Genomic DNA, 27,773 nt, shown 5'->3' with positions numbered 1-27,773 from the left:
AATAGACAAATCAATGGAAGAAAAAGTAACCCAGGTTTATGAAATTCATGAAGGCTTCTTGGAGTCACATTTTATCTTCATTGTAGGTTTAGGCTTTTTTAAAGGTGATTTTTCTATTCATTTTCTTTCTGTGTTTAGGTATAAGTGTGCTAGCAGAGTGTCTAGACTGTCCGGAATTGAAAGCAACTGCAGATGACTTTATTCATCAACATTTTACCGAAGTTTACAAAACTGATGAATTTCTACAACTTGATGTCAAGCGAGTTACACATCTCCTCAACCAGGACACTTTGACTGTGAGAGCAGAGGATCAGGTGACTAAACTGCTTTCTCACATTTTTCTTAGTAAATGTCTATATTAAATCTTATGCTTCATGTTGGGATACATGACAAGAAAAAGAATCAATTAGAAAAGAATGTGTTTTTCATATAGAGTATCCCAAAGTTTGTTTCATAGGAAAAGTTAGTCCACTTGGTAGACACAAAGCTATTGGGTACCATGGTAGGCAGAACAATGCCTCCCCCAAGAATGTCTATATCCTAATCCTTGTAATCTATGAATAGGTTACCTTACATGGAATTAGAAATGTGGTTAAGTTAAGGATCTTGAGATGAGATTATCCTTGATGGGCTCCATCTATAATAATAAAAGTGTAATATGCAAATCGACTGAACGGCCGAACAGCGCAACGACCGTCCAGACGACCTTCCGGACGAAGCTGGGGCTGCGAGGGCCGAGCCCCTTGCACAAATTTCGTGCATTGGGCCTCTAGTGTAATAAGCATCCTTAAATGTGGAAAAGGAAAACAAAAGAGTCAGTGTCAGAGTAATGCAATGTGAAAAAGACTTAGCTGGCCATTGCTGACTTTGGAGATGGGAGGAAGGGGCTGCAAGCCAAGAAATGTAAGTGGTTGCTAGATGCTGGCAAAGACAGGGAAATGCTTTCTCCTGGATAAAGCATTGGATAAAAACTAAAGAAAGTGTTTAAAAGTACAAAGTTTAGTTAATAATTATGTATCAATGTTGGTTCATTAGTTGTAATAAGAGTATCATACTAATGTAACATTTCAACAACTGGGTGCAGGATAATTGGGAACTCTGAACTACCTTTGTAACTTTTCTGTAATCTAAAACTACTCCAAAAGAAAAAGTTTATTTAAAAAAAATAGACCAATTCCCATAAAAAATGAACTCATAGGGAGATTAGAGCTTAGGCCTTGTTAATACCAACCCAAAATTAACTTTATCTAGCTCAATGTTTAGATGGTAGATGTGTATGTATATGAAATAATGTTTGCTTTCAGTGTGTTTAAACTGTGATTTGTTAATCAAGTTATATTAATAAACTTGGATTTATTTGGTACAGTTAAATGAGCCACAGTATTGTTTTAGAAAATTATTCTTATATAAAAATCTTATAATTTATTTTTTAAATATAAAATTTGTATATTATAAAGTTTTTGGAAAGTAGATAAGTCTATCATTTCACAATTCAAGCATATTAGATTAAATAAAATCATAGGTGACTTTCACATCTTTTGAGGTGGAAGGCCTCTTAGGAAATTAACCTGTTTTCCTGTTACCAAATGAACATATATTGATTTTTTTTCAGTAGAAATATGCATCATATCTCCTTCCAAAAAGGGAATGTAATTTGTTTTGAAAACCCATAAATTCAACATTCTCCCTGTCACTACATTATGTAGTAGTAACTCTAAAAAACATGTTACCTAAAAGAATCACTAGAGCAGTGTGTAAACTGTTCTAAAATATAGGCTTTGTTTTGTTTGGGTATGAAAGCAAATATTTGAATAAAATATTGGGAATAGTGGTTATGAGATTCTTCCCCTTCGATGTGAGAGTAAATCTAGGTAACTGGAAATGTTCCTGCCATCTAAGAACTTTACTAAGCTGTTTTTCCCCCCCTTAGGTTTATGATGCTGCAGTCAGGTGGTTGAAATACGATGAACCTAATCGCCAGCCATTTATGGTTGATATCCTTGCTAAAGTCAGGTTTCCTCTTATATCAAAGAATTTCTTAAGTAAAACAGTACAAGCTGAACCACTTATTCAAGACAATCCTGAATGCCTTAAGATGGTGATAAGTAAGTTGCTTTAATATCCATTTATAACCTTATCGTGTAACCAGTTTTTCATGGGCTTTAAAGACCATTTAGAATGAATCAGACTCAGTAGCCAGGGAGAAACATTCAAGACTTAGCTCTTCCAGATAATTAATCCTTTGAAGTTGCAGCTGTCTACCTGGATGGGGACTTAGCCCCAGTCCTTATTTTATAGGGACTTGTGTGATAGAAGGAAAAAATATATACATATTACTTATGCTTTGTCTCCTTTTTGTGTACGATAGTTTTCATGCACTTTGTTTCTAGTGTTTCCTTTATTTTATTTAGCCAAATAGTGATCACATTTTCTTTCTTAAACACCTTTGTTTTGTTTGTGGGGTTTTTTTTATAGCCTGGAGCTAATAATTGCAACCTTTTTCCATTTACTTAGTTTTTCATGACTTGCAGGCTAAGTCCCAACCCCTCTGTAAAATGCCACTTGATGAAATTATCGGTACAATTAAACAATCTTTTGCTTTTATTTTACTTCTTGGAAATATTCTTCATGGAGCCTGCCTCTGCCTATTCCAATATGGACTGTTTACTCTCCAGGCCTAAGCCACAATTTTTGTCCTTGGGCTTCCCTTCTCAGCAATGCTGGGATGTCCTCTCACTCCTCTCCTGTGTTAGATCTGCTGTCTTCCTGGACACCAGGTCTTCCCCGTCCTTAATTCTCTCTATTTAATCTAATGTATCCCCAGAGGTTCCTGAGAAAGAATATGCAGTCAATAAATACTTAGAATCTTGACAAACCCCATATCTTTTTGTTTTGTGTTTGAGAATACCATTTGGTTTTTGGAGACCAAATGCTGCTGTTTGTTAGTTCTATTTACTTATTTCTGTGGCTTAAATCCTTTTGTTTTGTATTTTTACATTATGAGTTTATATTTGATTGATCTTAATTGCCAGAAATATTGGGAGGCCAGGGTTGTATTCCTGCAGATTTTCCCTGTTCTCCTCAAGAGGAGAATAGTATTTGCTTCTGCCAAGTACCCTGGGTACAATAATCCAGACTGTTTGGAAATTTTCTTGGCTTATGGTTTCTTTGACTTACAGGTAGGTAAATTCAAACCTCAAACCTTCAGGAGAGCAGGGCTGTCATCATAAATTCTCAAAGGAGGATACCTTACCTCCACTTGGAGCTAATATTGAAACAAGCAAATGACTATTTTACCCTTCGCCCTTAGGCAGTTTTTTTGTGTGTTTTTTTGTTTTTTTTTTAGTCTCTCTCTTCATTAAAAGTATAACCAGACCCTCACAGGAATAACTCCCAAAGGAATAAGCCTAAGGGGAGCAAGAAGTTCCTCAGGGAAAGGGGCTGGAGTGCTTGTCCCCAGTCCTGTCCTTGGAGAGGAAAAGCCTATCAATGAAGGAGCCACAGTTCATGTTTCCTTCAGGGGTCAACACTAACAACATTGATTAGTTGCCTCCTGTAGTGCCCCAACCAGGGATGGAACCGAAATCTTTTTGATGCATAGGATAGCACTCCAGTTAACTGAGCCACCAGGCCAGGGCTTGTTTTTACTTATTTATTTATCTATCTATCTATCTATTTATTTATTATATTTGTAATGATTTCAGAAAGGAAGGGAGAGAGAGAGAGAAACATCAATGATGAGAGAGAATCATTGATTGGCTGCCTCCTACAGGCCCCCTACTGGGGATCAAGCAGCATGTGTCCTCACCCCTCAACCACTGAGCCATGCAGGCTGGGCCAGCTAGGGCTTTAATCTATATTTTAAGGGGTCAATACCAACAATGCTTGGGCTCTGCCACCAGAGATTTTTATTTAATTAGTCTGGTATGGCCCTAGCTTGCTTTCATAGATTTCCTAGGTGGTTTCTAATGTATGTTTAAGATGGAGAACTGCTGGGTTAGGAGATCTGAATTTCAATAATTATTATTTTGGCAGCTATTGCTTGAAGAGCCAGATAATCCACTGGTATGTAGTAGTGGGTGGGGCAATCAGCATAATGGTAATTGCTGAGAATAATAAATTGGTTAGGACTCAGATCCTTACACATTTCTCCTGTCTCTTCCCCCTCATAGAGGGCTGATAGAAAAACATTTTCACAAATAAAAGCACTATTATGTTTGGGTGGATTTTCCCCCCAAAGCATTAAAGTTCCTGAAGTTCTTAAAGAGTTGCCATGTATTTTTCTACAGGTGGAATGAGGTATCATCTCTTGTCTCCGGAGGATCGAGAAGAGCTGGTAGATGGCACAAGGCCCAGAAGAAAGAAACATGACTACCGCATAGCCCTGTTTGGAGGCTCTCAACCACAGTCTTGTAGATATTTTAACCCAAAGGTAACTCATTTTTCCTTTTCTTTCGGAAAGTTTTGAGCAAGTAGACACTCACCTACTACCAGTAGTAATAACTCATGCCTGTAGAGATGTTACTGTTTATGTGTTCCTTCACATACCTTATGAGAAACAAGAGTTCTCATCTTCTTTTTATAAATTGGGAAACTGAGGCTTAGTCAGATTTCAAATGCTTCCATAATTGCTCTGGAGTGCGGCACAGTGACCACTACCAAAGGAAATGGAGCACCAGTTCTCCTATCTTACCTCATTTTGTTAGCAACTCCTTGCTTTTGTTACAACTCCTTGTCTTCCTTATGTGCCATTTCCAACGAATATCTGCGTCTGGAGTACATGTTTTTTCTTTGTTTTTGTTCAGTAATTATGTTTAATATAAAATAATACAAAGTCATTTTAGAAAATTTGGAAAACCTAGAAAATCACAAGAGAAAAGACAAAATTACCTTTAATGCAACCATCTGGAATTGATCACCAAGTTTAATGTATTTTCCAGTACATGTGCCAGTTGGGCCAGCAGAGCCTGAGTCACAGGTGTAGGACACAATTTTAAAAAATAGATCATTAATTATAACCTTACTAGAGTCCACTCAGACATTTCTGCCCCTTGTGTCTTAGACCTGGGTTTTTGGCTGTAGGGGAGATAAAACAATATTTTGCTGATACTATGATACAGTATTTGCTGGGACACAGCAGATGCCAGTCCTAAAAGATAGCACCCCATCCTTGCAAGTCTATAATTGGTATTGAGTCTAAGCACATAAGGGTCTCTTTCATCGTTTTGTAGGCCTATTTTTGGTTGATGATAGATACTTGAAGAGTCCAGAGCATCCTGTTGACATCAGGATACTTATCTGATCTTTCTCACTGAAGCGGGTGCTTGGAGGCATTGTGTGTAATACTGTAGTGGTGATGTACAAGGCATTTATCAAAACACATGGTGGCGGTGTTAAGAGTGCAAAAGACCACAAAGGCCAATCCAAATCCAGAGTAAGTATCAGTTCCAGTAAGGGCAGGGCATTGTCCCTTCAACAATGGAAAGGTCCCAGTATAGTTAGCCTGGTATTAAGTAACTAACTGGTTCCCTCAAGGTATGTTAACAAATCGAGGGCCTACTATTGGCCAATATTATTGACAAGAGTGGATCCTGACCAGTAGAGGATAGTCACATGGGGCGGGCGGGGAGGGGGTCATTAGCTTCTATAGCCACTGGCTGATGCAGGCCTCTATCATTGCTATTGTGGTCCTTCTTAAGGCCATTGAGCAAGTATCAGATTGGGAGTGGGGGAGAGAGATAGATGCAGCCCTGTCCACATGATGATTAAGAGGTTTTTGCTGCAATTGTAGGCACTCTGGATAGAATTTATATTGGACACAAATTTGTGTCCTTTCCGGACAGCCATCTGCTTTATCTTTCCTCAGTTCTCCTTGTCAGCAATCTTCCATTCTTGCTTATTCCAAATCTGTACCCATTTGGATAAATTATTCACCACTGCCTAAGAATTGATTAAAAAAAAAAACTGACCAAAGGCTTTCCGTCCTGAAAGGTATAATGGACAATAAAAGGAACTGCTTGAAATTTTGCCAAATCAGAATATGTTTCTTCTGTATGGTCTCTCAGTACCTTCCCTGCAGGGACTGTAATGCTTTAGCAGTCCTCTTTTCGCTAGTACTGTCGCAAATGAACTAAGCTCAGATTTCTCAAATTTATCAGCTGATTTATAGGGACTGCCTCCATGAAGATATAATCCTGGTTGAGGGAAAAAGCCTAGTGGGTAAGGGTTGTAATTAGCTGTTCAGGTATTCTGTGCCTTTGGGACCTCCATAAGCCCAGTCTTATGTTTACATATCAGATTATTGGTTAAAAGCATGCTATTTATGATTTGGTAGATCAGGTAAACTCCAAAAAGGATGAATGATATGGTCACCTGGATTCCCTTAGTGTTAGGCATTTGCTGTCTGTTAGAACTAGTGGCCAGCCATTAGATGTTTACTGAGAAAATGGTACCTGCACTGCCTGGTGTGGCTCGGTTGGTTGGGCGTTGTCCCATGCACCAAGAGGTTTGATTCCTAGTCAGGTACATGCCCAGGTTGTGGGCTCAATCCCCAGCAGGAGGTAGCCCATCCATGTTCCTCTCTCCCTCTCCTTTTCTCTCTAAAATCAATAAAAACTTTTTTAAATGGTACCTGCTTAAAGTAGGTTGGCTTGCTCCAGAATCCCAGTGGCATGCTCTGTGATCATATTGGGACATGCTTGAAGCCACATGCAGCACCCTGATGCCCAGGATCACAGTGTAGCCTGAGCAGCTGAGCTGTACTACTATAGCTGTCTCACTTACAGAGCATTCTCCTGCTCTGAATTTTACTTGCAATTGGCAGGTTTTTGGTTTACCCAGTAAAAGTATAAAAGTAGGACACCCAAATACAGGATATGTGTCATCTGTAATATGTAGGAGATTCTTGGGGCAACAAAGTACTCTTCATTTCCAAGGAGATCCTCAAGGTCAGACCTCCTTTCCTTGCCAGTTGAAAAGAAATTCCATCTAATGGTCTGGGTAGGCAGTAACAGAAATGTTCATTAGCCAGAGTGTTAGCTATATGCCGAGTTTTAGTGGTTGTTTCAGTCTGGTCCAATAAGACCACATCTGGCCTGGCTGCAACAGAGCCACCATTCCTGGCAGTTCCTCCTCTAGTTTGGTAGAGAAGGAGACCAGCAACAGCTTCTCTTTCTTATTATAATACTTAACATCATAATGCGTAGAGTAAATATGCTGTCCGACATCAAAAAGACCTCTTCAAGGAAGGAGGATCAGGTTAGCAATACAATCGAATAAGCACAATGTCAATGTACTTAAAAGATTGTTACACCTGCACATCTATTTCATATCAGCTAAGGTTAAGATTATTGACACTTCAGTGGCTATTTAATTTCAGTGTTTTTAAATTTTTCAGGGTCTTTTTGAGTCAAGAGCAGGACATTTATAAATATACTATTTTTCCAAACAAAAACTGAAATCATAGGAGTTTCGGTTGTAATTCTATAATCACAGCTTTCAGGTGTTGATAATAGTTATATACCCACCTAGTTCCCAAAGCCTAACCATAGTGTTGGATTTGATAGTTAAAAAGACTTAATCATGTTTTGGTGGGAATATTTCATCTTAACATAAAGTAGATAGTTATTTGATATGCAGAGGAGCAAGGAGAATCCTGATTTCATTTAGGAGACAGTGAGCATTGTTTCTAGAATAAGGCAAATGTGGAATGACTCTTAGCACTTTGTTTTTTTGGTCTGTAGCTCTAACACTTTCCTTGATTTTTTTTTATTTTTTATTGGACAGTCGAAAAGAGATAAATATTCTGCACCAGCCTGGAGATGAGACTATAATTTCAGAATTCTCACTTGATGTTTTCCTTACTCCTATAAATAGCCCATACTTACTGCTATTTTGTATATTCAACCACAAATGTTTAGACTTCTGGTGGAAAATTTCAAATAATTGAGGCAATAACTACCAATAAAAACATCCTCTTTTTATCAATTCTCTCTTATTCCCTGATGCTAACACCATTAGAATCTCATTACATTATTTATTAAATGTTTCTATTAGAAATACCAACCCACTCCTTCTTTTTGCTATAAAACTTCATCTTGAAAAAATTTGCACCATTTACCATTATTTGTATATAACTTTTTAATATTAGTTGATTAGTCTTTTAAAACAATTGGGGAGGCTGATTTCATTATAAATTATTATTTACCTTAAATTTCCCAAAGTGAACATAATATTTCATTATTCAAGTGGACTGCTTAATAAAATGTACTATATAGGAATTTTTTTATTTTAAAATTCTTGAACTTAATATTTTCACAAATGTTAAAATGGTTTTAACTGTCATTAAAGGGAATCCATTTTTGTGTGTTCTCTACCAGCCAAAAATGATAATTTTTGATCTCCTTCAAAGGGGACAATTTAAACATTGTTACTTAAATTGGATTATCTAGAATTAAGCCAATATCTCTGTAAACTGTTATCTTTAGATATTCTTTGGATATCACTGGTGAGAGGAGGCAGATATTTGTATTAAGTGCAAATACTTACATTAATTGCTGATTGAAAATGATAAGAAAGAAAATCTTAATATTTTTTCTGAGAATTGACAGAAAGGGAAATCTTGGGTTGCTGTATTGAATTGAAATGATACTGTTCTTGTTATTGTCCTTTTATAAAGCCTGCTGAGCTTTCCCTTCCCTACCTGTACCTTTTTTAAAAAAGTGTTCAAGTGCTTAGTGATTACTAAAAGAGTTATTTATCTATATACAGTGCTCTACTCTATCAGTGTTGGTGTTCTCAAATAGTAACATGGGAATGTCTGATGATATTGATGCCTAAAAAAAGTTGATTTAATTGACCAGTTTTTATTTGGACTCTTCTTGTCAATGAAATGATGAGTTCTGAGAACTTAGAATTTTGTAAGGGTCTTGGCTCACCACTTACATATGGTAGAGAAATAGGAGAGTATGTCCTAGAGAAAAGGGGATTCTGCATATTTCCTGTCAAAAACAAAGAAGGAGTAAGTCCACAGGGTGAGGGCAGAGCCTGTAAAGGATAAAGACAGAAAACCATAGGAAGCCATGTTACATGGAGCCATCAGGTCCAGGGGGTTTACCCTCAGTACATTTTGTTTTTCTTTAAAAAAAAAAAAAAAGGTACCATTGTTGTTTTTTTGTTTGTGGGGTTGTTTTTTTTAATTGATTTTAGAGAGAGAGGACGGGAGAGGAATAGAGAGATAGAAACATTGACGCTCAGCCACAGAGCCGCACAGAGTACATTTTCTTACTCAGAACTCTGAAGTAGATTCATCACTGAGATGAGTGTCTGGCCCAATGTGGGAGTCGGCACACCTGGGTTTATTGTGCTTTGCTTCATTGTGCTCCACAGATGTTGCATTTTTTTTCCAAATTGTCAACTACACTGTCCACAAGCAAAAAGATTACAAATACTTTATTGAGACACTTGCTTTATTGCAATGGTCTGGAACCAAACCCATGATATCTCTGAGATAGGCCTGTACTCAAGGGTGAATGAACCAGTATAACTTTATATAACATTTCACAGGCAGTTTTGTCAGTTGGTCTTATAGGACTGAGTTTAAATATCGGTTGGCCCTAAATCAAAAGACCTGGGGGGGTGGGGGGGGACGGGAGAAAGAAGTGAAGTTACCTTCAAGTCAGAGTTTACAAAGTATTATTTAATCGAATGGAATCTAACAACATTGTGTTTAAAAAAAAAAAAGGAAATTAGGCATAGGCAAAAGAAAGGAAGGACTGGGCCATTGTTCATTTTTCTTTTGTGAGGCCTTTTTTTGTTCCTTTTAAGGAAAGCAACTAATGTGGAGAAAGACATTTCACATCTAGGTTTATGACTTAAGCAAGTCAATTAGCCTTGCTAGACTTCAGTTTTCCGGTCTATTAACAAAAAGTTTAAATTTTAGGATTTATGTGAATATCCATTATGTTCACTTGACTCCCTTTTTTTTTCTTTTTTTGATCTGTGTTCACTCAGGTTCTCCTTGCCATCCTTAGTTTTTCCATATTCAAATATAAAAAGACTCACCATCTTCATTTTTTTCTGTTCGCCTTCCCTACCTCTTCCAAACCTCTTGGCCATCTGCATTATCTCCTGTACTCTGCACATCTGAGACAGAGTCGGTGTTTGTCCCACTGGTGAGAACATTTTATTAAATGAGTATGTTACTGCATTTGGGGATTTGAGATAATCATTTAAAGTGTAATATGCCTTCCTGTGACAAGATTAAAAATTACAAGTCGGGACAGTGTGGTGATTACGGGTGGAGGGGGATGGGTGGAGGTGGTAGAGGGCATAGAGGCGATAAAAGGTGATGGAAAAAATTAAATTAAATTAAAATTTTAAAAAGTACATGTCAGAGTTTATCTAAAGACAAATCTTGTGTTGAAATAACTGGCAGGTTGCTAGCAGTGGAATTTACCTACTACCTCATCTCTTTATACTCAAAGGAGAAGGGCTGTTATTGAGCATAATATTCATGTCAGGTTTGATTTTTGGACTGAACAGGTATGAACATTCATTTCATACTTAAATTTCTGTGTAGTTCAGGTTTGAGTTTTGTTTTTTAGTGGTAGGTGTTTGAGAGCAGGGAGGAAGAACATTTTGTGATCTAAAGCAGCAGTGATTTTTAAAAATATATATATATTTGTATTGATTTCAGAGAGGAAGGAAGAGGGAGAGAGAGATAGAAACATCAATGATGAGAGAATCATTGATTAGCTGCCTCCTGCACCCCCAACCCCAACTGGGGATCGAGCCCACAACTCAGGCATGTGCCCTTGACTGGAATCAAACCTGGGACCCTTCAGTCCACAGGCTGACGCTCTATCCACTGAGCTAAACCAGCCAAGGCAGTGATTCTTAAATTAGTAATTCCCTTTGAGCTGGTCTCTGGCCTCATTTCAGACTCCTTGCTCATGTTAACTAATCATTAACAGCTGAGAAATACCCATTTAGTTTTTTCATTATTCTTAATTTTATCTATCAGCTTACAACCACACAATCATTCCCTACCCACTCCAACTATGGAAGCCTTTTTTTTATTTCTCTAGCCACAATGCTATATTTCTTAAAGAGCTTAAGTTGTAAGAGTATTTTCTCCTAATGGCTGATTATTAAATTCCTTTCTGGACTTTGGTGGTTAGTATATTTCCAGCAATATTTGTGTGACAATGAATGCATTTCACAATGGGTATAGCCTGTAAAATCACTTGGCACAATCAAGTGTTTGCTTCTGGAAAACTGGAGTGCCCTCAGTAGAGTGCTACATGGCAGGAAGGCAGAGACTATTTCGGACCCATTCTGTAGTTGAAATCCAGCCTCGTAGTATAACTCTATGTTTTTCAATTCATAAAGCCTTAACTTAGTTTTAAATTTTATGTTTCTGTTAAAGCATTTAGCACTATTATAAGTGAAAGAAGGTGTTGTTTTCCTTGTACCATGCTTTTGATACCATTTGTCTGGTTCTCATATTTACTTTTTCTGTTTAAAAAAAAAAATAACACATGCTCATTGTCAAAAATTCAAATATACTAAGATCTAAAGGAGACAGCTGAAGTGCGCCCAACATCAAAAGACAGTGATTAATAATTAGTGAACATCATTCCAGTCCTCTCCTTTTACATATATGACATCATTTGTTGGTTGGTCACAGGTCTTCCTGTCCCTCGCCACTGGAGTCAGTGTAATTTAAGTTCAGTGCTGCAGTGAGGAACTGGTTTAAACTAGGAGTCACGTGTCATATCTACCACCTTTGATCTTTAGAAGGTCAATACTGAAGGTGACTCAGTTGGATAAGATATATTTTTCTACTAATGTGGCCTGTCAGTAAATACAAACATTCCCTTAAACATGCCCTGGGCCACATATCACACCAAGACCTGGGGAAGTCCCTGTTTTTAGAGAAGCTGTGGTTTTAGTGGTTTTGCATTGTGTTTATAAGTGGTAAGATGTGGAGGCAGTACAGGGCCTCAGCGGCCATCCTGCCAACTGCCTGATTTTATAGATGAGACTCTTGAGGTTTCTCGATGTTCAGTCAAATTCCCAGGCATTTAGCTAGAAACACAACAGGAACAAGAAAAACCCAGATTACTTCACTCCCAACCCAGTGTTCTTTCTAGGCTGCCACACACGATTTTCAGAGAAGCGGGCAATGTAGGAGGTAAGAGTACAGCTTTGGAGGCAGAGATATGATTAGACCTAAATCTTGGATTCACCACTCTCTAACTCTGTGGCCTTTGACAACATCTCGAAGATTTTGTTTTCTTATCTGTAAAATGAGGATATTACCTCATAGGGTTATTGAGGAAATAAGGTAATGTTTTAAGATATTTCAACGTAATTCCTGCAAAGGGAAGTGCTCGGTAATGAATAAATTAATAGTAGCTCTTTGTTATTGACACATTCTAAATCATTTGGACCCCAACGTCATTGGATTTGGGGGATGAAAGGAAGAAGCCCTGAGATCATCTAGTTGCCTCTTTGTTTTACAGATAAGGAAACTAACACCCTGAGAGGTTAACTGACTTATGTGAGACCCACAGCTCCTTCATACAGAGCCTAGCTCAGTGCCCAAATTTATTAGTTTCTTAAAGCTATATTCTTTGAGACTTTGTAAAATAAATGAAGCCAAAAGTGGGCCTATGTATTTTTCATGAAACTACTTCTAGGAATGTTCTGGCATCTGACATAAACCTGCTTTCGATATAGATTATTGCCATAGTTCTGTGATTTTTTTTTTTTTTTGACAGCTCTTAGAAACTAAGATGTCAAATAATGGCTTAAGAGAAAGTGCTTATAATTTGGTCATCTTAAACTCAGATTAACTTCTTGAGGTTTCTGCAAGAAATCTTCAGGTGGTTTACCATTTTGTTCATTTTGCTCTCCTTTTTTCCAAGACCCCGTCTTCCCCAGTTTTGCATGGCTTCCTCTCAAAATGATCCAAAATTTAGTTCTTAAGTCTTAAAAATAAAAGGTATTTCTTTCCTTTTGGATTTTGGTTATCTTGATTATTAAAACCTACATCTGTAGTGTTTCTGTTTTTTGAGGATTTGGGTGTTTTCAGAATACAGACTATATAAAGTTAGTCTTACTCTCAGGAAAAATAGTAGACTGATGTTTTTGCCTTGAGGCATTTAGAGAAACGTTATAGACCCTCACCTCAAAAAGCGTCTCACTGTCCTATAGCATTGTCCCACAGCTGGGAAATCACACAATGTGCTACATCAGTGTGCTGCGGATTCAGAGAAAGGAAATCTGACGGAAAAGCCTACAAAAAGAAAAGGAGTCTTGAACTCAAAAAAGTCTACATAGTAATATATCACAGTAGAAGCAAGAAAAGCTGATGTGGTCTGGGAAGACAGAACTTTATACAAGGGAGTGTCTGCGTGTGTATATGTGGATGCATATATACAGTGTCCCCCCAAAATGTATACACACACTTGGAATAATTATAAAGGCAGTGTTTATTAAAATATATTTCATTTTCAAAATTGAACTGTCAGCTATTAAAGTGTGTATAATTTTAGGGGGACACCCTGTGTGTGTGATGTGTGCAAACTTGAGAAATCCTTCTACTTGTGTCTTTTCCAGGCTTTCCATTTTCATGTCTGCTCAGCAGCTAAATACAGAGCCTTGCATGGGCTAGATAACCTCAATTAAACTTAACTGAATTAAATTCTATTTTTAGGGTGACAGCGCTGCCCACATACATACACACTGTGCCTCTAGTACTATTCATCCATCTTGTTGCTAACAAGAAAGCTGCATGTCCTGCTAGCTTGCCCTGTAGCCTAGGAGTGCGAGGAGCCGTGAGTAACCCTTCACCCGCAGGCCCAGGTTGGGAGTGGTCCCATCACTAGGATAAGACTGGCTCTCATTCCCACTGAACTGACCATCCTTACTTCCCATCTATTTTTCTGCCCTCTATGCTTGCTTCCTCAACTCTGTATATTACCTGCTAGGCAGTATAATAAGTTTCTAAAGGGCAAGCATCAAATCACCGTTTCAGGAGTCTATTTCAGATGAGGGTAGTAGGGAGATTGGAGGAATTAAATAGACTTCCCAGGGAGGTCTACCCATACACACACACAGAAAAAAAAAGATCATGAGCTCCCCTCCGCCCATACATACATACAGTCAAAGTCAGATATGTTCAAACACAGGTGTACTTAACCCTGACATAGATTTAATGAGCCCAAATGTAAAACAGTACATTTTAGCTAAAATAAAGTCCATTTTTCATTCTAGATTGAAATTCTTGCCCTAGCTGGTTCTGCTCAGTGGCTAGAGCATCAGCCTGCTGACTGAAGCGTCCAGGTTTGATTCTAGTCAAGGGCACATGCCCGGGTTGCAGGCTCAGTTCCCAGTAGGGGGCGTAGAGGAGGCAGCTGGTCAGTGATTCTCTCTCATCAGAAATGTTTCTCTCTCCCTCTCCCTTCATCTCTGAAATCAATAAAAACGTACTAAAAAAAAAATCTAAGTGCACAGCATTTAAAAAAAAGAAATTAAAAAAAATTATTGCAAAGATCATTTTACTTTCTGCCTAGAAGATGAACAATTAAGCAGAATATTATATACTAGAGGCCCGAAGCACGAAAATTGTGCACTCCAGGGGTGGGGGTCCCTCAGTTCAGGCTGCACCCTCTCGCAGTCTGAGAGCCCCCGGGGGATGTCCAACTGCCGCGGAGGTGGGAGAGGCTCCCACCACCACTGCGTTCGCCAGCTGTGAGTCCAGCTTCTGGCTGAGTGGCACTTCCCCTGTGGGAGCTCACTGACCACCAGGGGCAGCTCCTGCATTGAGCATCTGCCCCCTGGTGGTCAGTACATGTCATAGCGACCGGTCCTTCTGCCATTTGGTCGATTTGCATATTAGCCCTTTATTATATAGGATAGCTAGTATTTATCAAGCGTAGTGTCTAACATGTACAGTAACCAATGACAGTATTTGGAGAATTGGAAAATTTAAAATCTTGAAGATTTCTGGAGAAATTATAGCCCAAATTGCAAGTAAACAGAAGCATGTGCCTTGTCCTGTGTCATACATGTACTACTTTCCTCATGGGCTTATAATTTCAAGAGAGCAATTTTATTTTAATTGTTAAATATGAAGCCTAACAAAGCCCTGTGTGACAGGTACCTATGAGCACCCATTAATTCCCTACTCAAATCCCTGAGTAGTATTAGAAAGTTAGAACTATTCAGTTACCATACTCTGGAATTCATTCTTTGGAACCTCATATCCTAATGTTTAAATGTTTAAGCTCATCTAGCTAAAAGAAAAAGTATTTTGTTTTAATCCCAGCTTCTACATGGGCAGTTATTTTTAATTTGAAGAGTTAGCAGGTCTTGGAGATCATTAAAAGGATATATGACCAGTTTTCTCAGCCTAAATTAAATAAGTAAGAGCATGGAAACAGTGTTCTTGAGGACATCTTTAGAAACTATGGAAAAGTTGCCATCTTGCTTTCTAATAAATATAAGTTGGATGTAAGAGTGGTAAGACTTGAGATTCACTGAGCTAAGAATTTATCTTAGTAATGAAATTGTATTTCTCTGCTAATGAGCTTGGTGAGATAGTAATTATGAGTAGATCTGCAGAATATGTAAGAGAACCATTAGTTTACTTTTGAGGGATTCGCTCCCTGTAGCATATAGTCATCGTTTTCTCTCTTTTTATTTTTCATTCTGTGGTATGAAGTTTCCCTAAGGAAAAAAAATATATATATTTTCCCCCATTTTTCAATGTCCATTGAGGAAAACTGAAGTTTTGGGAAAGTGTTATGTTTATCCTGTAGTTTTGTGTGCTTACCAATACATATACCACACAGTAACCCAGGAGGACACATAGATCCTAATTTGAGAACAAAAATTAGATTAAGGTTCTGTTTTTCTGGTCACCTAAAAAGCAGAATGTTTATCAACACTAGAAGTCAAGGTTTTCTCTATCAGGGACTCTTCCTTTTGCTAAGAAACCTTAATAAAACATTTCCTATGATACTTTGCTATAATCTGATGAATTCTTGAGACACGGGATACTAGCATCATAGATATCACTTGATATCTTTTCCCAAAGGGAACTAAACATTAGTAATCACACACACTGCTTTACTTGGTGAGGTTGGGAATTGTTTGACTTTCTGTCTGACCCTAATTATTTCCAGCCATTTCCAGAACACTATAGCTTCCTTGCTCAGAAAGGGAGGATCATAGGTGTCTGGGTTCATTCCCCCAGACATTTACATAGAAAAAGGGCACAGGTGTCCTTGGATGTCACCAAACATAGTGAGGAAAGAGTGTGCTATGAACAGCCCTCATTGTGAAGCCCTGATAGGTGCCAATTTCTAATCATTGGAAAGAAAAAAGTGAGTTTCCAAGACTACTCAGAACAGATTACAATAGTGCCCCTTATTTGTGGATTCACTTTCTGTCGTTTCAGTTACCTGCAGTCAACCATGGTCTGAAAGTATTAAGTGGAAAATTGCAGAAATAAACAATTCATTAGTCATGGCTAGATGATCCTCCTTTTGATGTATAGTCAGAAAGTCAATAGTAGCCTAATGCTACGTCACAATGCCTATGTCGTTCACCTCACTCCATCTCCTCACATAAATTTTGTATCTTCTCACATCATCACAAGAAGAGTTAGAACAGTACAATAAGATATTTTGAGCCCTGGCCGGGTTTTCTCAGTAGTTAGAGCATTGGCCTCAGACTGACGGGTCCCGGATTCAATTCTGGTCAAGGGCACATACCTCAGTTGCAGGTTGCAGGTTCAATCCCTGGCCCTGGTTGGGGCGAGAGCAGGAGGCAACCAATCAATGTGTCTCTCTCACATCAATGTTTCTCCCCACCCTCCCCCCTTTCACTCTTGCCGCCACCTTCTTCCTCCCTCCCTTCCACTCTATGTAAAAATCAATGAGAAAAATATCCTTGGATGAGGATAATTTTTTTTTTTAAGATATTTTGAGAAGATTCCACATTCAGTTAGATTTTACATTATATTATAATTCTATTTTATTGTTAGTTATTGTTAATCCGTTACTGTGCCTAATTTATCAATTAAACTTTATCATATGTATGCATAGGGAAAAACATAGTGTATATAGGATTTAGTACTATCCACAGTTTCAGGCATTCACTGGGGCTCTTGGAACAAATCCATCATGGATAATGGAGAACTACCATACTCAAGTATTTCATAGTAAATGTCATGGCTTTAAGCATCTGGCTAACTACACTGGCTCAACTCAATGTTTACAGAAAATATCTCACAGAAGTCCCCAAAATACCTTCTAGCGTTAGACATCGGTAGAATAATGGCAGTTTAAACTTCATATTAACCATTGATTCTTTTTTCTTTTTTTTTCTTTTTTAAATCCTCACCTGAGGATATGTTTTCTATTGATTTGAGAGAGAGAGAGAGAGAGAGAGAGAGAGAGAGAGAGAGAGAATGAGAGAATATTGCAGCAGTTGGCTGCCTTCTGTACACACCCAACTGGGGATTGAACCCATCACCCTTCAGTGTACAGGAAGATACTCCAACCAACCGAGCCACTCTGGCCAGGGCAACCACTGATTCTTTATAACGCTATACATCTGGTAGGGAAAGGATGAGGATACTTACACTTGAAGAAAAGTTGTTTTGTTTTGTTTTAAATAACAAACTACTTTGCTTATTTTAGAATTTTCCTGTATTATTATCCTCAGTAACAGAAAGAATGGAAGACTGGGTGATGACAATACATCCAGGTGCATTAAAATTTATTTTAGAGCCAGAAAAGACCCAAAGCAGCCACTGTCTTCTTCTTGCCCTCTGCCAACATTCTGGAAAAAAATCACACGATTAGATAATAGTCTCAAGCCAAACATTTTTATATGTATTCTAGTAAATTAACATATTCTTGTGTTTTGTATTTTCTCATCTATGTCTTTATCCTTTTCAATTATACTTTTCTGTTACTGAAAGCTTCCTGTCCTTTCCTGTTACAGGATTATAGCTGGACGGACATCCGCTGCCCCTTTGAAAAACGAAGAGATGCAGCATGCGTGTTTTGGGACAATGTTGTATACATTTTGGGTGGCTCTCAGCTCTTCCCCATAAAACGAATGGACTGCTATAATGTGGTGAAGGATAGCTGGTATTCCAAACTGGGCCCCCCAACACCTAGAGACAGCCTCGCTGCCTGTGCCGCAGAGGGCAAAATCTATACATCTGGAGGTTCTGAAGTCGGTAAGGACTTTCTCAGTGTTTTTGTTTGGGGCATGTGTTTTAAAGCCAAGTACCTTGGCTTTCATATTTAAATAAACAGTTGATGTTATTTATCCAGATATTTTTTGACATAATTTAAATGGATATGTTACATTTTAGAGCCCATTTTCCTGAAGGCTTACCTTATTTATGAATCAGTACTTTAAAAGAGCTTCAACTTCCTAGATTATGTCCATTTTTTAAAAAATATGTCCGGTTTTTAAAAAATGTGTTATTAATTTTTAGAGAGGGAGGGAGAGGGATAGAGAAATAGAAACATCGTTGAGAGAGGAACATCATGGATTGGCTGCCTCCTGCACACCCCCTCCTGGGGAACGAGCCCACAACCCAGGCATGTCCCCTGATGGGGAATCAAACTGAAGGACCTTTTGGTTCCTGAGTCAATGTTCAACCACTGAAACATACAACGGTACCTTGATAATATACTCAAGAATGGACCAGCATGACTTCTCAGGGCTTACCACACAACCACCGAGAGAAGTCAGGAAGAGTAGTATTGTTAGTGGTGCAGTAGCTGTCATAGAATATTATATGGTAAGCCTCAGAATATTATCAGATAGTAGTTTTCATATTTTAAGGCATGGGTTTATCATCTGTAAATAGGTATGCTTTTTCCCCTCTATATAAACATTTCAAGTTTGGATAATTCCCATCATGCACCACTGGGCTGGAGGACATCCATAAAGTTCCTTATTTAATTTTCTTTTGAAATCAAACCAAATCTTTTCCTAAGATGTAATTACAATATCTAAGTCTCTCCACAGATCCTTCTGTGAATATTTTCCAAGGTCTGTACCAACTATTCCTACATTGTGTTGCTGTTGAGTCTAGAAAAGACTCTGTAAATTCTTTCTTCCAGTAACTGACTCCCTCTGCAGTCAGCTCGCTCCGAGCCTGCACACACACTCCATCGAGCATGACGGGCCTTCTTCTTTTCCAGGAAACTCGGCTCTGTATTTATTTGAGTGTTACGACACGAGAACTGAGAGCTGGCACACCAAGCCCAGCATGCTGACCCAGCGCTGCAGCCACGGCATGGTGGAAGCCAATGGCCTGATCTATGTTTGTGGTGGAAGTTTAGGGAACAATGTTTCTGGCCGAGTGTTGAATTCCTGTGAAGTTTATGATCCTGCCACAGAAACGTATGTATGGATTTAAAATTCTATTTCACAGTATTGTATCCTGTAAGCTCAGTGAAAGATGTGTCAAAAAGAGCCCAACAGGAGAATTTAGCTCTAATAGTAAGAATGTACACACAGTTTTAAATGTTTACAGCCTGGACCCTTTCTCTGCACCTTAAGAAATGGCTTCAGTTTATACCCTGTGGCAGCCCCTCTCTTTCTCTTCCTCCTTGTAGGCAGTGAATGTCTATGAATGATGAGACAAGTCTGACTGCTTGATCAAACTCATGAAATAACTTCTTTTAGAGGTCAGGAAATGTAGGGGAGGAGGGGGGAAATTAGGATCAGTAGTAAATTTGCCTTTAATTGAGAAATATATGTTTAATTAAAAATATTAATAAATCATAACCCTAGGTATAATGCCTTTTGTGAGTTTTGTGCTTAGGAAAGTATGTTTAGATTCATTTTTATTAAACAAAATTATTCTTAAATCAACTGGTTTTTGAAAAGCAAAATGCTAAAGAAATAAATGATTAGCCAGTTTTTCTGATCTTGTAATTAATGATGAAACCCATTGAATGTAGCCAGAGGAAATATGCTAAGTATTTAATAGTAAGGACAGTGATAAGTACAATGACATGGAACTAGTGAGGACATGAACACAGATGATATCCTAGTGATACTCAAAAATATCCCAAGAACTTCAATAAGAAAATTCACCTGCTTTTTGAAAGGATTATTCTTCCTTTACCCAGAACAAGATATTGGGTAAATATGTTCAACTGAAATGTTATGCCAAAGAGCTGCACCAACTCTCTTGTGCTCAAGTTTTATATTTAGGAAATATTGCCAGACTACAAAACATAGAAGTCTTCCACTCCAGCTGCTGCTTTTTTTTTTTAATTAAGAGTAACAATTTAATTATAAAATATGATCAGTCATGTGCATTTATTTATTTATGCTTCCCATCTGCTTTTAAAGGGTTTAAAGAAGCATAATCAGTAACTCCTTTACCAAGCAAAAATGCAGTTAACAATAGTTTGTTTACTCATATTTTGTTCATCTGGTTACCAGTGTTAGAAATAGAATTGAGTGCAGTGTATCTTGAAATTTGTCTTTTGCCCAGTGTTGAGACTAGGCAATCTCTTGAAATCATCCAGATTTATTACTCCTTTCAAAATGTACCTTTGTACTTTCCAGAGCACACTGGCTTATCCTCATCTTATCATCCACCAATTCAACTGTCTACCCCTTTTTGCCCCACACCACAGGGGTGTATATCAGCTGTCCTCCCTCCTAGATCAGTCTCTACTTTACCTCCCATAAGCCCTGTGCTCAAAAAGTGTTGCAGCATACTAATTGGAAAACTAGTCTCATTCATCCTGCTGCCTAATTCTTTTTTTATCTCTAAAAAATCTCTTAAAGTAGGACCCATACCATATAAACTCCGGGCTTCTAAATTTGTTCAAGCAGTATCAATGTAAATCAATACTATATTCTTGTTCATATCAGCAGAGAAAACATTAAAGGAATTCTGTAACCTCAATTTTTTTAAAAAAAACTAGGTGATTATATTCAGTTTAGGGAATATTTTAAAATTTATACAACTTAGCATTTTTTGTATATATTGAGCTTGTATGTTAAATTTGAATTTTTGTATCCTCTTCAATGCCCTTAAATTTTCTTAAGTGAAAAAAGAGTGTGACTATAATTATCCAACTCTCAAAATGAAAAGTAAGTTATATATTACTAAGATTTTCTTTCTACTGGGATCTGTCCATCCATGTTTTTTACAAAATTTTCTTCCCAGTTTTGACAGTTTTCTTAAGTATTTTGTAACTAGACTGTGTTTAATTGGAAGGTCTGGAATAAAACCTCTGCAGTCAGAATTTTAAGAAAAGTGTTTTGTGAAACTTCCGTAATTCTAAACCTTCAGGAAACTTATCCTATATAATAAAACCCTAATATGCAAATTGACCAAACAGTGGAACGACTGGTCGCTATGATGCACATTGACCACCAAGGGGCAAACGTCTGCCCTCCTAGAGGGAGGCAACCAACAGGTGGCAGTGGCGGCAGTGATCGGGGGGGCGGGGCCGGCCAGCGAGTGCCCCACCAGTCGCTTCCCGCAGACCCACAAACCCGCAAACTGGCAGTTAGACATTCCCTGAGGGTGCAGGCCAGGCTGAGGGACCCCCCACACACACACCCCTTGCACAAATTTTGTGCACCAGGCCTCTAGTATATACATAAAAACATGCCCTTTATACCATGGACATATTTGAAGAAGAGAGGGCTTTATATATATTGAATTTTTCCAAATCAAATATTGTGTTGATTGTACTTGGATAGCTTACTCTATAAAGCTCACTGCATGGAGAGGCAGTGAGGCCTGGTGCTGGCTCTCCCACTTCCAAGCTGTGTGCTGGTCTTTTCACCTGGACAGGCATGTGTGTTTATCCTGAAAAGCGGGAGTAGCGTTGCCAACCTCACCTTATAGAGTACTCTGAAAATGAGAGTGGTGACTGCCAAACCACTTTTTAAAAATAAATATAAAGCAACAAATAAGTTACTACTATTTCATAGTTAATCATTATGCCTTAATTATGTTTTTAAAAGTTACATTTATTACATGTTTAAAAGAAGAAATAGAAATAACCATACTGGAGAGTTAATGCTTATGCCAGTTTTTTTCTTTTGTTGTTGATTGGAGTATTTTGGTTATTAGCTATTATGCACACAACCCCTGTGTGCCAGTACCATCTTCACAAACACAAATGTCAATTGTGTATATGAGAGTATATGCAAAAGAAGAGATTGAATCTCAGAAAAAAAACAGCTAATCACATTGTCTGTGATGTGTATGAATATAATGCTGTTACCTGTGAATTAGTGTCCTTCAACACTTGTATCCACATTTATAACTCAATCTCAGTATTTGTTGTAGTGGCTGTGAACACAGCAACATACTAATAAGTTACTAAACTTAACAGAATGATAGCACTTTTGTTACTAGGGCTGGCTAAAGTCCTAAGTGTAAATTTGAAGATGAACATGTGAATAGTAATAGATACTACTAATTTGCTGGTGCTAGAGGCCCATAATAAATTTGTTTTACTTATTCATATATAAATATTAATTAAAACCACATGTGACAGTGTTTGTGCTTTATAGTCTCTTATGTACCTTTCCCTTGTTTTTTGTTATCATTTTACAAGTTATTGTGAACTACAGGAAATGGATTTCTTCCAAAGACATGTTAATAATCTCAAATATGTCCTATATGTCATATCCTATCAGAGTTGAAGGGAATAAAATCTGTATTTACCCACCTATAAATAAATTAAAACCACTGTAAAGCTTGTTTTCTAGCCTTCCCGGTGTGTGTGTGTGTGTGTATGTATGTATGTGTACACGCGTGCGCACACACACACACACACAGACACACACGTGACTGGTAAGTGAGCACTTAGTTGGGATAACAGATCTTTCTTATAAATTAATATTGTGTGTGAACAGTACACTAAAAACTTTCTTTTATTTTTTCAGATGGACTGAGCTGTGTCCAATGATTGAGGCCAGGAAGAATCATGGACTGGTGTTTGTGAAAGATAAGATATTTGCTGTGGGCGGTCAGAATGGCTTAGGTGTGTGGTGGTGTTAATTCACTGTTAAACTTTCCCAATGAGTTTGATGATACTTCCTTATCTTAAATTATGGAAACATTTCTTAAAATCTAAACATAAGAGTTTATCCAATACATCATTATACTTATTTTTATGGTTTATAGTTTACTAGAAGCCTGTTGCACGAAGATTCGTGCAATAGGCCTTCCTTCCCCTGGCTGCCAGCACCGGTTTTCCTCCGGCACCCGGGACCCAGTCTTCAGTCTTCACTCCACGCCTGCATATGCAAATTAACCGCCATCTTTGTTGGGTTAATTTGCTCTGATTGGTTGGTGGGCGTAGCGGAGTGACACCAATTTGCGTGTTTCTCTTTTATTAGTGTAGATAGAAACATTGGAGTACATTTAACATCCTTTTCCATGAAATGTGGGTAATGGCCATCAGTCATTGTAACAGTCCCAGATGGCTTCTGCACATTTCTAAATATTCTCTGGGGTTTGGTATCACTAGTTTTAAGAACTATTGAATAATAGAAATATTTGAACTTTTAAAAAACTTTTAAAGTACAGGTTTTATGACTTTATCCAGGTTCTGAATGGCAAACTTTCCTAACATTTTTAAACATTGCATGAAAATATTAGTATTACTATTTTATTAAATGAGTAAATTTGACCTTGTTTTTTTTTAAGATTTTTAATTGATTTTTAGAGATAGAGGGAGGGAGGGGGGGAGAGAGAGTGACACATCAATTGGTGGCTGGCTCCTATACGCCCGCTTGAGCCTCCAACCCAGGCTTGTGCCCTGACTGGGAATCGAACTGGCAACCTTTTTTAAAATATATATAATATACTTTTATTGATTTCAGAGAGGAAGAGAGATAGAAACATCAATGATGAGAATCATTGATTGGCTGCCTCCTGCACGCCCCCTACTGGGGATCGAGCCGCAACCCAGGCATGTGCCCTTGATCAGAATCGAACCAGGGGCCCTTCTGTCCCCAGGCTGACACTGTATCCACTGAGCCAAACTGGCTAGGGCTAGCAACCTTTTTGGTTGGACAATGCCCAGCCAACTGAGCCATACTGGCCAGAGCTTTATTTTCTTAAATAATGTACTAAAATCTTAAATAATTGCTTTAAATAATGGAGACTCTGGACTGAATCTATAGATTATTCCACAAACCTCATTTTTAGTCAGCACCTTTAAGCATTACTTAAATGTAACAATAAAATAACTTATTTCCCTTCTCCTATCTCTATTCATTGCTATTTTCCATAAACTGCTGAAAGATAAATAGTACAAGGACAAAGTGGGACATTTGAATAATTAGATTTAAAGTTAATCAACAGGAAAATCCACAGATTGGTTTACTTTTTTACTTTATTTTAATTTTCATAATTAAATATTTATGATTCTAAAATGACAAAAATTAAATGTCTGTTGTGTTAAGGTAAGAATAGATGTGTGGGCATTATAAGATTCTTACACCTTTTCTGCATGCTTGAACATTATCATAATAAAATGTTAGAAAAATGAAAAGAATTATTACTTTAAGAGATCTTAGAATTGTTCATGTAGTTCATGTTGTTTTATTCTTTTGAAGGTGGCCTGGACAATGTGGAATATTATGATATTAAGTTAAATGAATGGAAGATGGTCTCACCGATGCCATGGAAGGGTGTAACAGTGAAGTGTGCAGCAGTTGGCTCTATAGTTTATGTCTTGGCTGGTTTTCAAGGTGTGGGTCGATTGGGACACATCCTTGAATATAATACTGAAACAGATAAATGGTTTGCCAACTCCAAAGTTCGAGCTTTTCCAGTAACAAGTTGTTTAATTTGTGTTGTTGATACTTGTGGAGCAAACGAAGAAACCCTTGAAACATGAAAAATGAGTGGACTTCAAGACTTATTGGAGACTCAAAAATATGGCCACCAATACTTTGTTCCAAGAGTTAGTTACAAAGTTTTAGTTTGGTGGGTTTTGGGTTGGTTTTTTTTTGTTTTTGTTTTTTGTTTTGTTTTGTGTGTGTGTGTGTGTGTGTTTTTAAGGAAGTTTCAAGTAAAGAAAGATCCCTATAAAATCATATTTCCTTACTTAATTCAAAGACCACATTTTAGCTGTCCACGTAATCATGAACATATCTAGCAAGAAAACTTGAAAAACACTAAGCATTTGGTGAAAATATGAATTTTTCTTAAATGAATTTCGCATTTGTAACTATGATTATGACAGAGTGGGAGATTGGCTCATCAGTGAACAGTCTCATCTTAGCTCTAGATTCTATTTTCATACATCACAGAAGTGCTATGTAGTTAGGCTGTTTGTTTCAGTTTAGTCAAGAACTAAAAAGTAGTATGGAGCAGCTTAGTCTCCCATAGATTTGCTTGTCTGAATTTGTTCCATTTAGTGCCAAATGTGTTCCATTTTTAAAAGCAAGGCAGAGTGAGTCGAGGCATGCGCATACTCTCTCACAAACTTCATAATCGCATTTTGGGACTTAAAAATGTACCAAACTCCTGATGAAATATATTCAATCCAATTAAATATATTCCATCTTTTAAACAGAAATGTCAAGCTTAGCACCCATTATTAATTTGTCATTGTTTTACCCAGGGCTTAAAAATGATTATGTCTCTTCAGTCCTCACTTCAAATAAAATCCAATTATAATAAAATGACTAGCCAAAAATAAAGCTATTCATAGCAAATTTATAGGTCACTAGAATAGCGCTGATAATTATACAATATCAGTGTTGATTTTGAACTTCTAATGGATTAAAAGGTACATGATTTCTTTTCCTTAGCAAGATACATCAGAGATATTTGATCCCATTGTATCTAAAAGTTTTGTAATAATTTGAATTGCATATTTGTCATCTATTATTGCTTTTGTGAAGTCAACAAGTCTTTCACAAACCCATCTACTCATTTCTTCCTACTAATGTTTTGCCCGTTTACATTATGAAATGTATGGAATGAGCTATATAAAGCTGTCACCATCAATGTTTTTATCTGGTAATATTAAATATTTTTTAACAAAACAGACTGCTAAGTTCTATTCATTCTTTATTTTAGATGTGTTAATGATTTTTTTTAAATTTGTGAAGCAGTGTTCCTATTTTAATTTTGTTTTCTCTATATGGGAGTTGTATAATCTTAAACACTAAAAAATGTTTAAATGAAAACAACTGTAAAAAGCATTATGATATGTTTGTTTATATACGGTTTTTTATGTACATAATAGCTTTATTAAGATATAATGTACATATCAAACAATTCACCATTTAAAGTGTACCATTCAATGGTCTTTAATATATTCGCAGAGTTGTGCAGCTGTCATCACAATTTTGGAACATTTTCTTCACCACAAAAAGAAACCCCATATTCATTAGCGGTCACTCACCATTTTTCCCCATGTCTCATTTCACTGTGGCTCCTGCAATGAATTACTACAAACTTGGTGGCTTAAAACAACAGAAATGTACTCTTTCCTTAGTTCAGCGGACCAGAAGCCCTACATCAAGGGTCAGGGTGCCTCCTTCTGGAGGTCCTGAGGCAGAAACTACCCAAGCCTCTCCCTACCTCTGGTAGCTGCTGGCAGTCCTTGCTGTTCCTTGGCTTGTAGCTGCCTCATTGTTCACTGCCTCTGTCTTTACATGGCCTTTTCCCTATGTCTCTCTGAGACTATATGGTGTTATAAGGTCAACAGTCATTGGGTTTAGCCCACCCTACCCCCATCTACTATGACCTCATCTCAGCTGATGACATTTGCAAAGACCCTATTTCCAAATAGGTCACATTCTAAAGTTCTGGGTGGGCATGAATTTCCGGGAGATATTATTCAACCCAGTTATATCCCTCAAACATCCAGTCCTAGCCAACTATTAATCTTTCTCTAGATTTGCCTATTCTGAACATTATTTTATGTTGGGTTTTGAAGTTTTCACTCCATGGGGGGTGGGGGGGAATGTGTCGTGAGAAAACAGATAAATCTGCATTGAGGAACTTCTACAAAATAACAAGCTATGGTCTTCAATAGTGTCAAGGCCATGAAAGACAAGGAAAGACTGAGGAAATATTCCAGAATGAAGGAGACTAAAGAAATATGAGTAAGGCAATATATGGTCAATGACAAGAGGCAAGAACATACAATGGGGTAAAGACAGTCTATTCAATAAATGCTGTTGAGAAAATTGGACAGATACATGAAAAACATGAAACTAGACCACCTCACACCATATATAAGAATAAATTCAAAATGGATTAAAGATTTAAAGGTAAGACTCAAAACTATAAAACGAGAAGAAAACAGGCAAATCTGGCATCTCATCAATGTGTTTTCTGTTATATCTCCTCCAGCAAGGGAAAAAAGTGGGGACTATATCAAACTCAAAAGGTTTTGCACAGCAAAGGAAATAAAGAAAATGAAAATACAACCTACTGAATGGAAGATGTTCACCAAGGATATACCTGATAAAGGGTTAATATCCACAAATTGCCCTAGCCGGTTTGGCTCAGTGGATAGAGCATCGACCTGTGGACTGAAAGGTCCCAGGTTCAATTCCGGTCAAGGGCATGTACCTGGGTTGCGGGCACATCCCCAGTAGGAGATGTGCAGGAGGCAGCTGATCGGTGTTTCTCTCTCATCGATGTTTCTAACTATCTCTCTCCCTTCCTCTCTGTAAATAATCAATAAAATACATTTTTTTAAAAATCCACA

General features: G+C 37.6%; 1 protein-coding gene across 4 annotated transcripts in view; it reads left to right on the top strand.

Moving 5' to 3' along the window:
- KLHL7 (kelch like family member 7) overlaps positions 1–26,098 on the top strand; it is a 44,181-nt gene extending 18,083 nt beyond the window's left edge. For all 4 annotated transcript variants that reach the window (XM_006088806.3, XM_023753855.1, XM_014455910.2 and 1 more), the window contains 7 exons: positions 139–314; positions 1,931–2,105; positions 4,290–4,432; positions 18,025–18,265; positions 19,245–19,446; positions 22,975–23,072; positions 24,655–26,098. In XM_006088806.3, coding sequence (XP_006088868.1) covers positions 139–314; positions 1,931–2,105; positions 4,290–4,432; positions 18,025–18,265; positions 19,245–19,446; positions 22,975–23,072; positions 24,655–24,938 — 1,319 coding nt within the window. In that variant the 3' untranslated portion in view covers positions 24,939–26,098. The remainder of the gene's footprint in view (positions 1–138; positions 315–1,930; positions 2,106–4,289; positions 4,433–18,024; positions 18,266–19,244; positions 19,447–22,974; positions 23,073–24,654) is intronic.
- Positions 26,099–27,773: the final 1,675 nt, after the last annotated feature.

Source organism: Myotis lucifugus, unplaced genomic scaffold (assembly GCF_000147115.1).
Source record: "Myotis lucifugus unplaced genomic scaffold, Myoluc2.0 scaffold_52, whole genome shotgun sequence".
In the NCBI taxonomy this organism is placed as follows: Eukaryota; Metazoa; Chordata; class Mammalia; order Chiroptera; family Vespertilionidae; genus Myotis; species Myotis lucifugus.
Note: the sequence above shows the minus strand (reverse complement) of the source record. Positions and strands in the feature narration are given on the sequence as shown.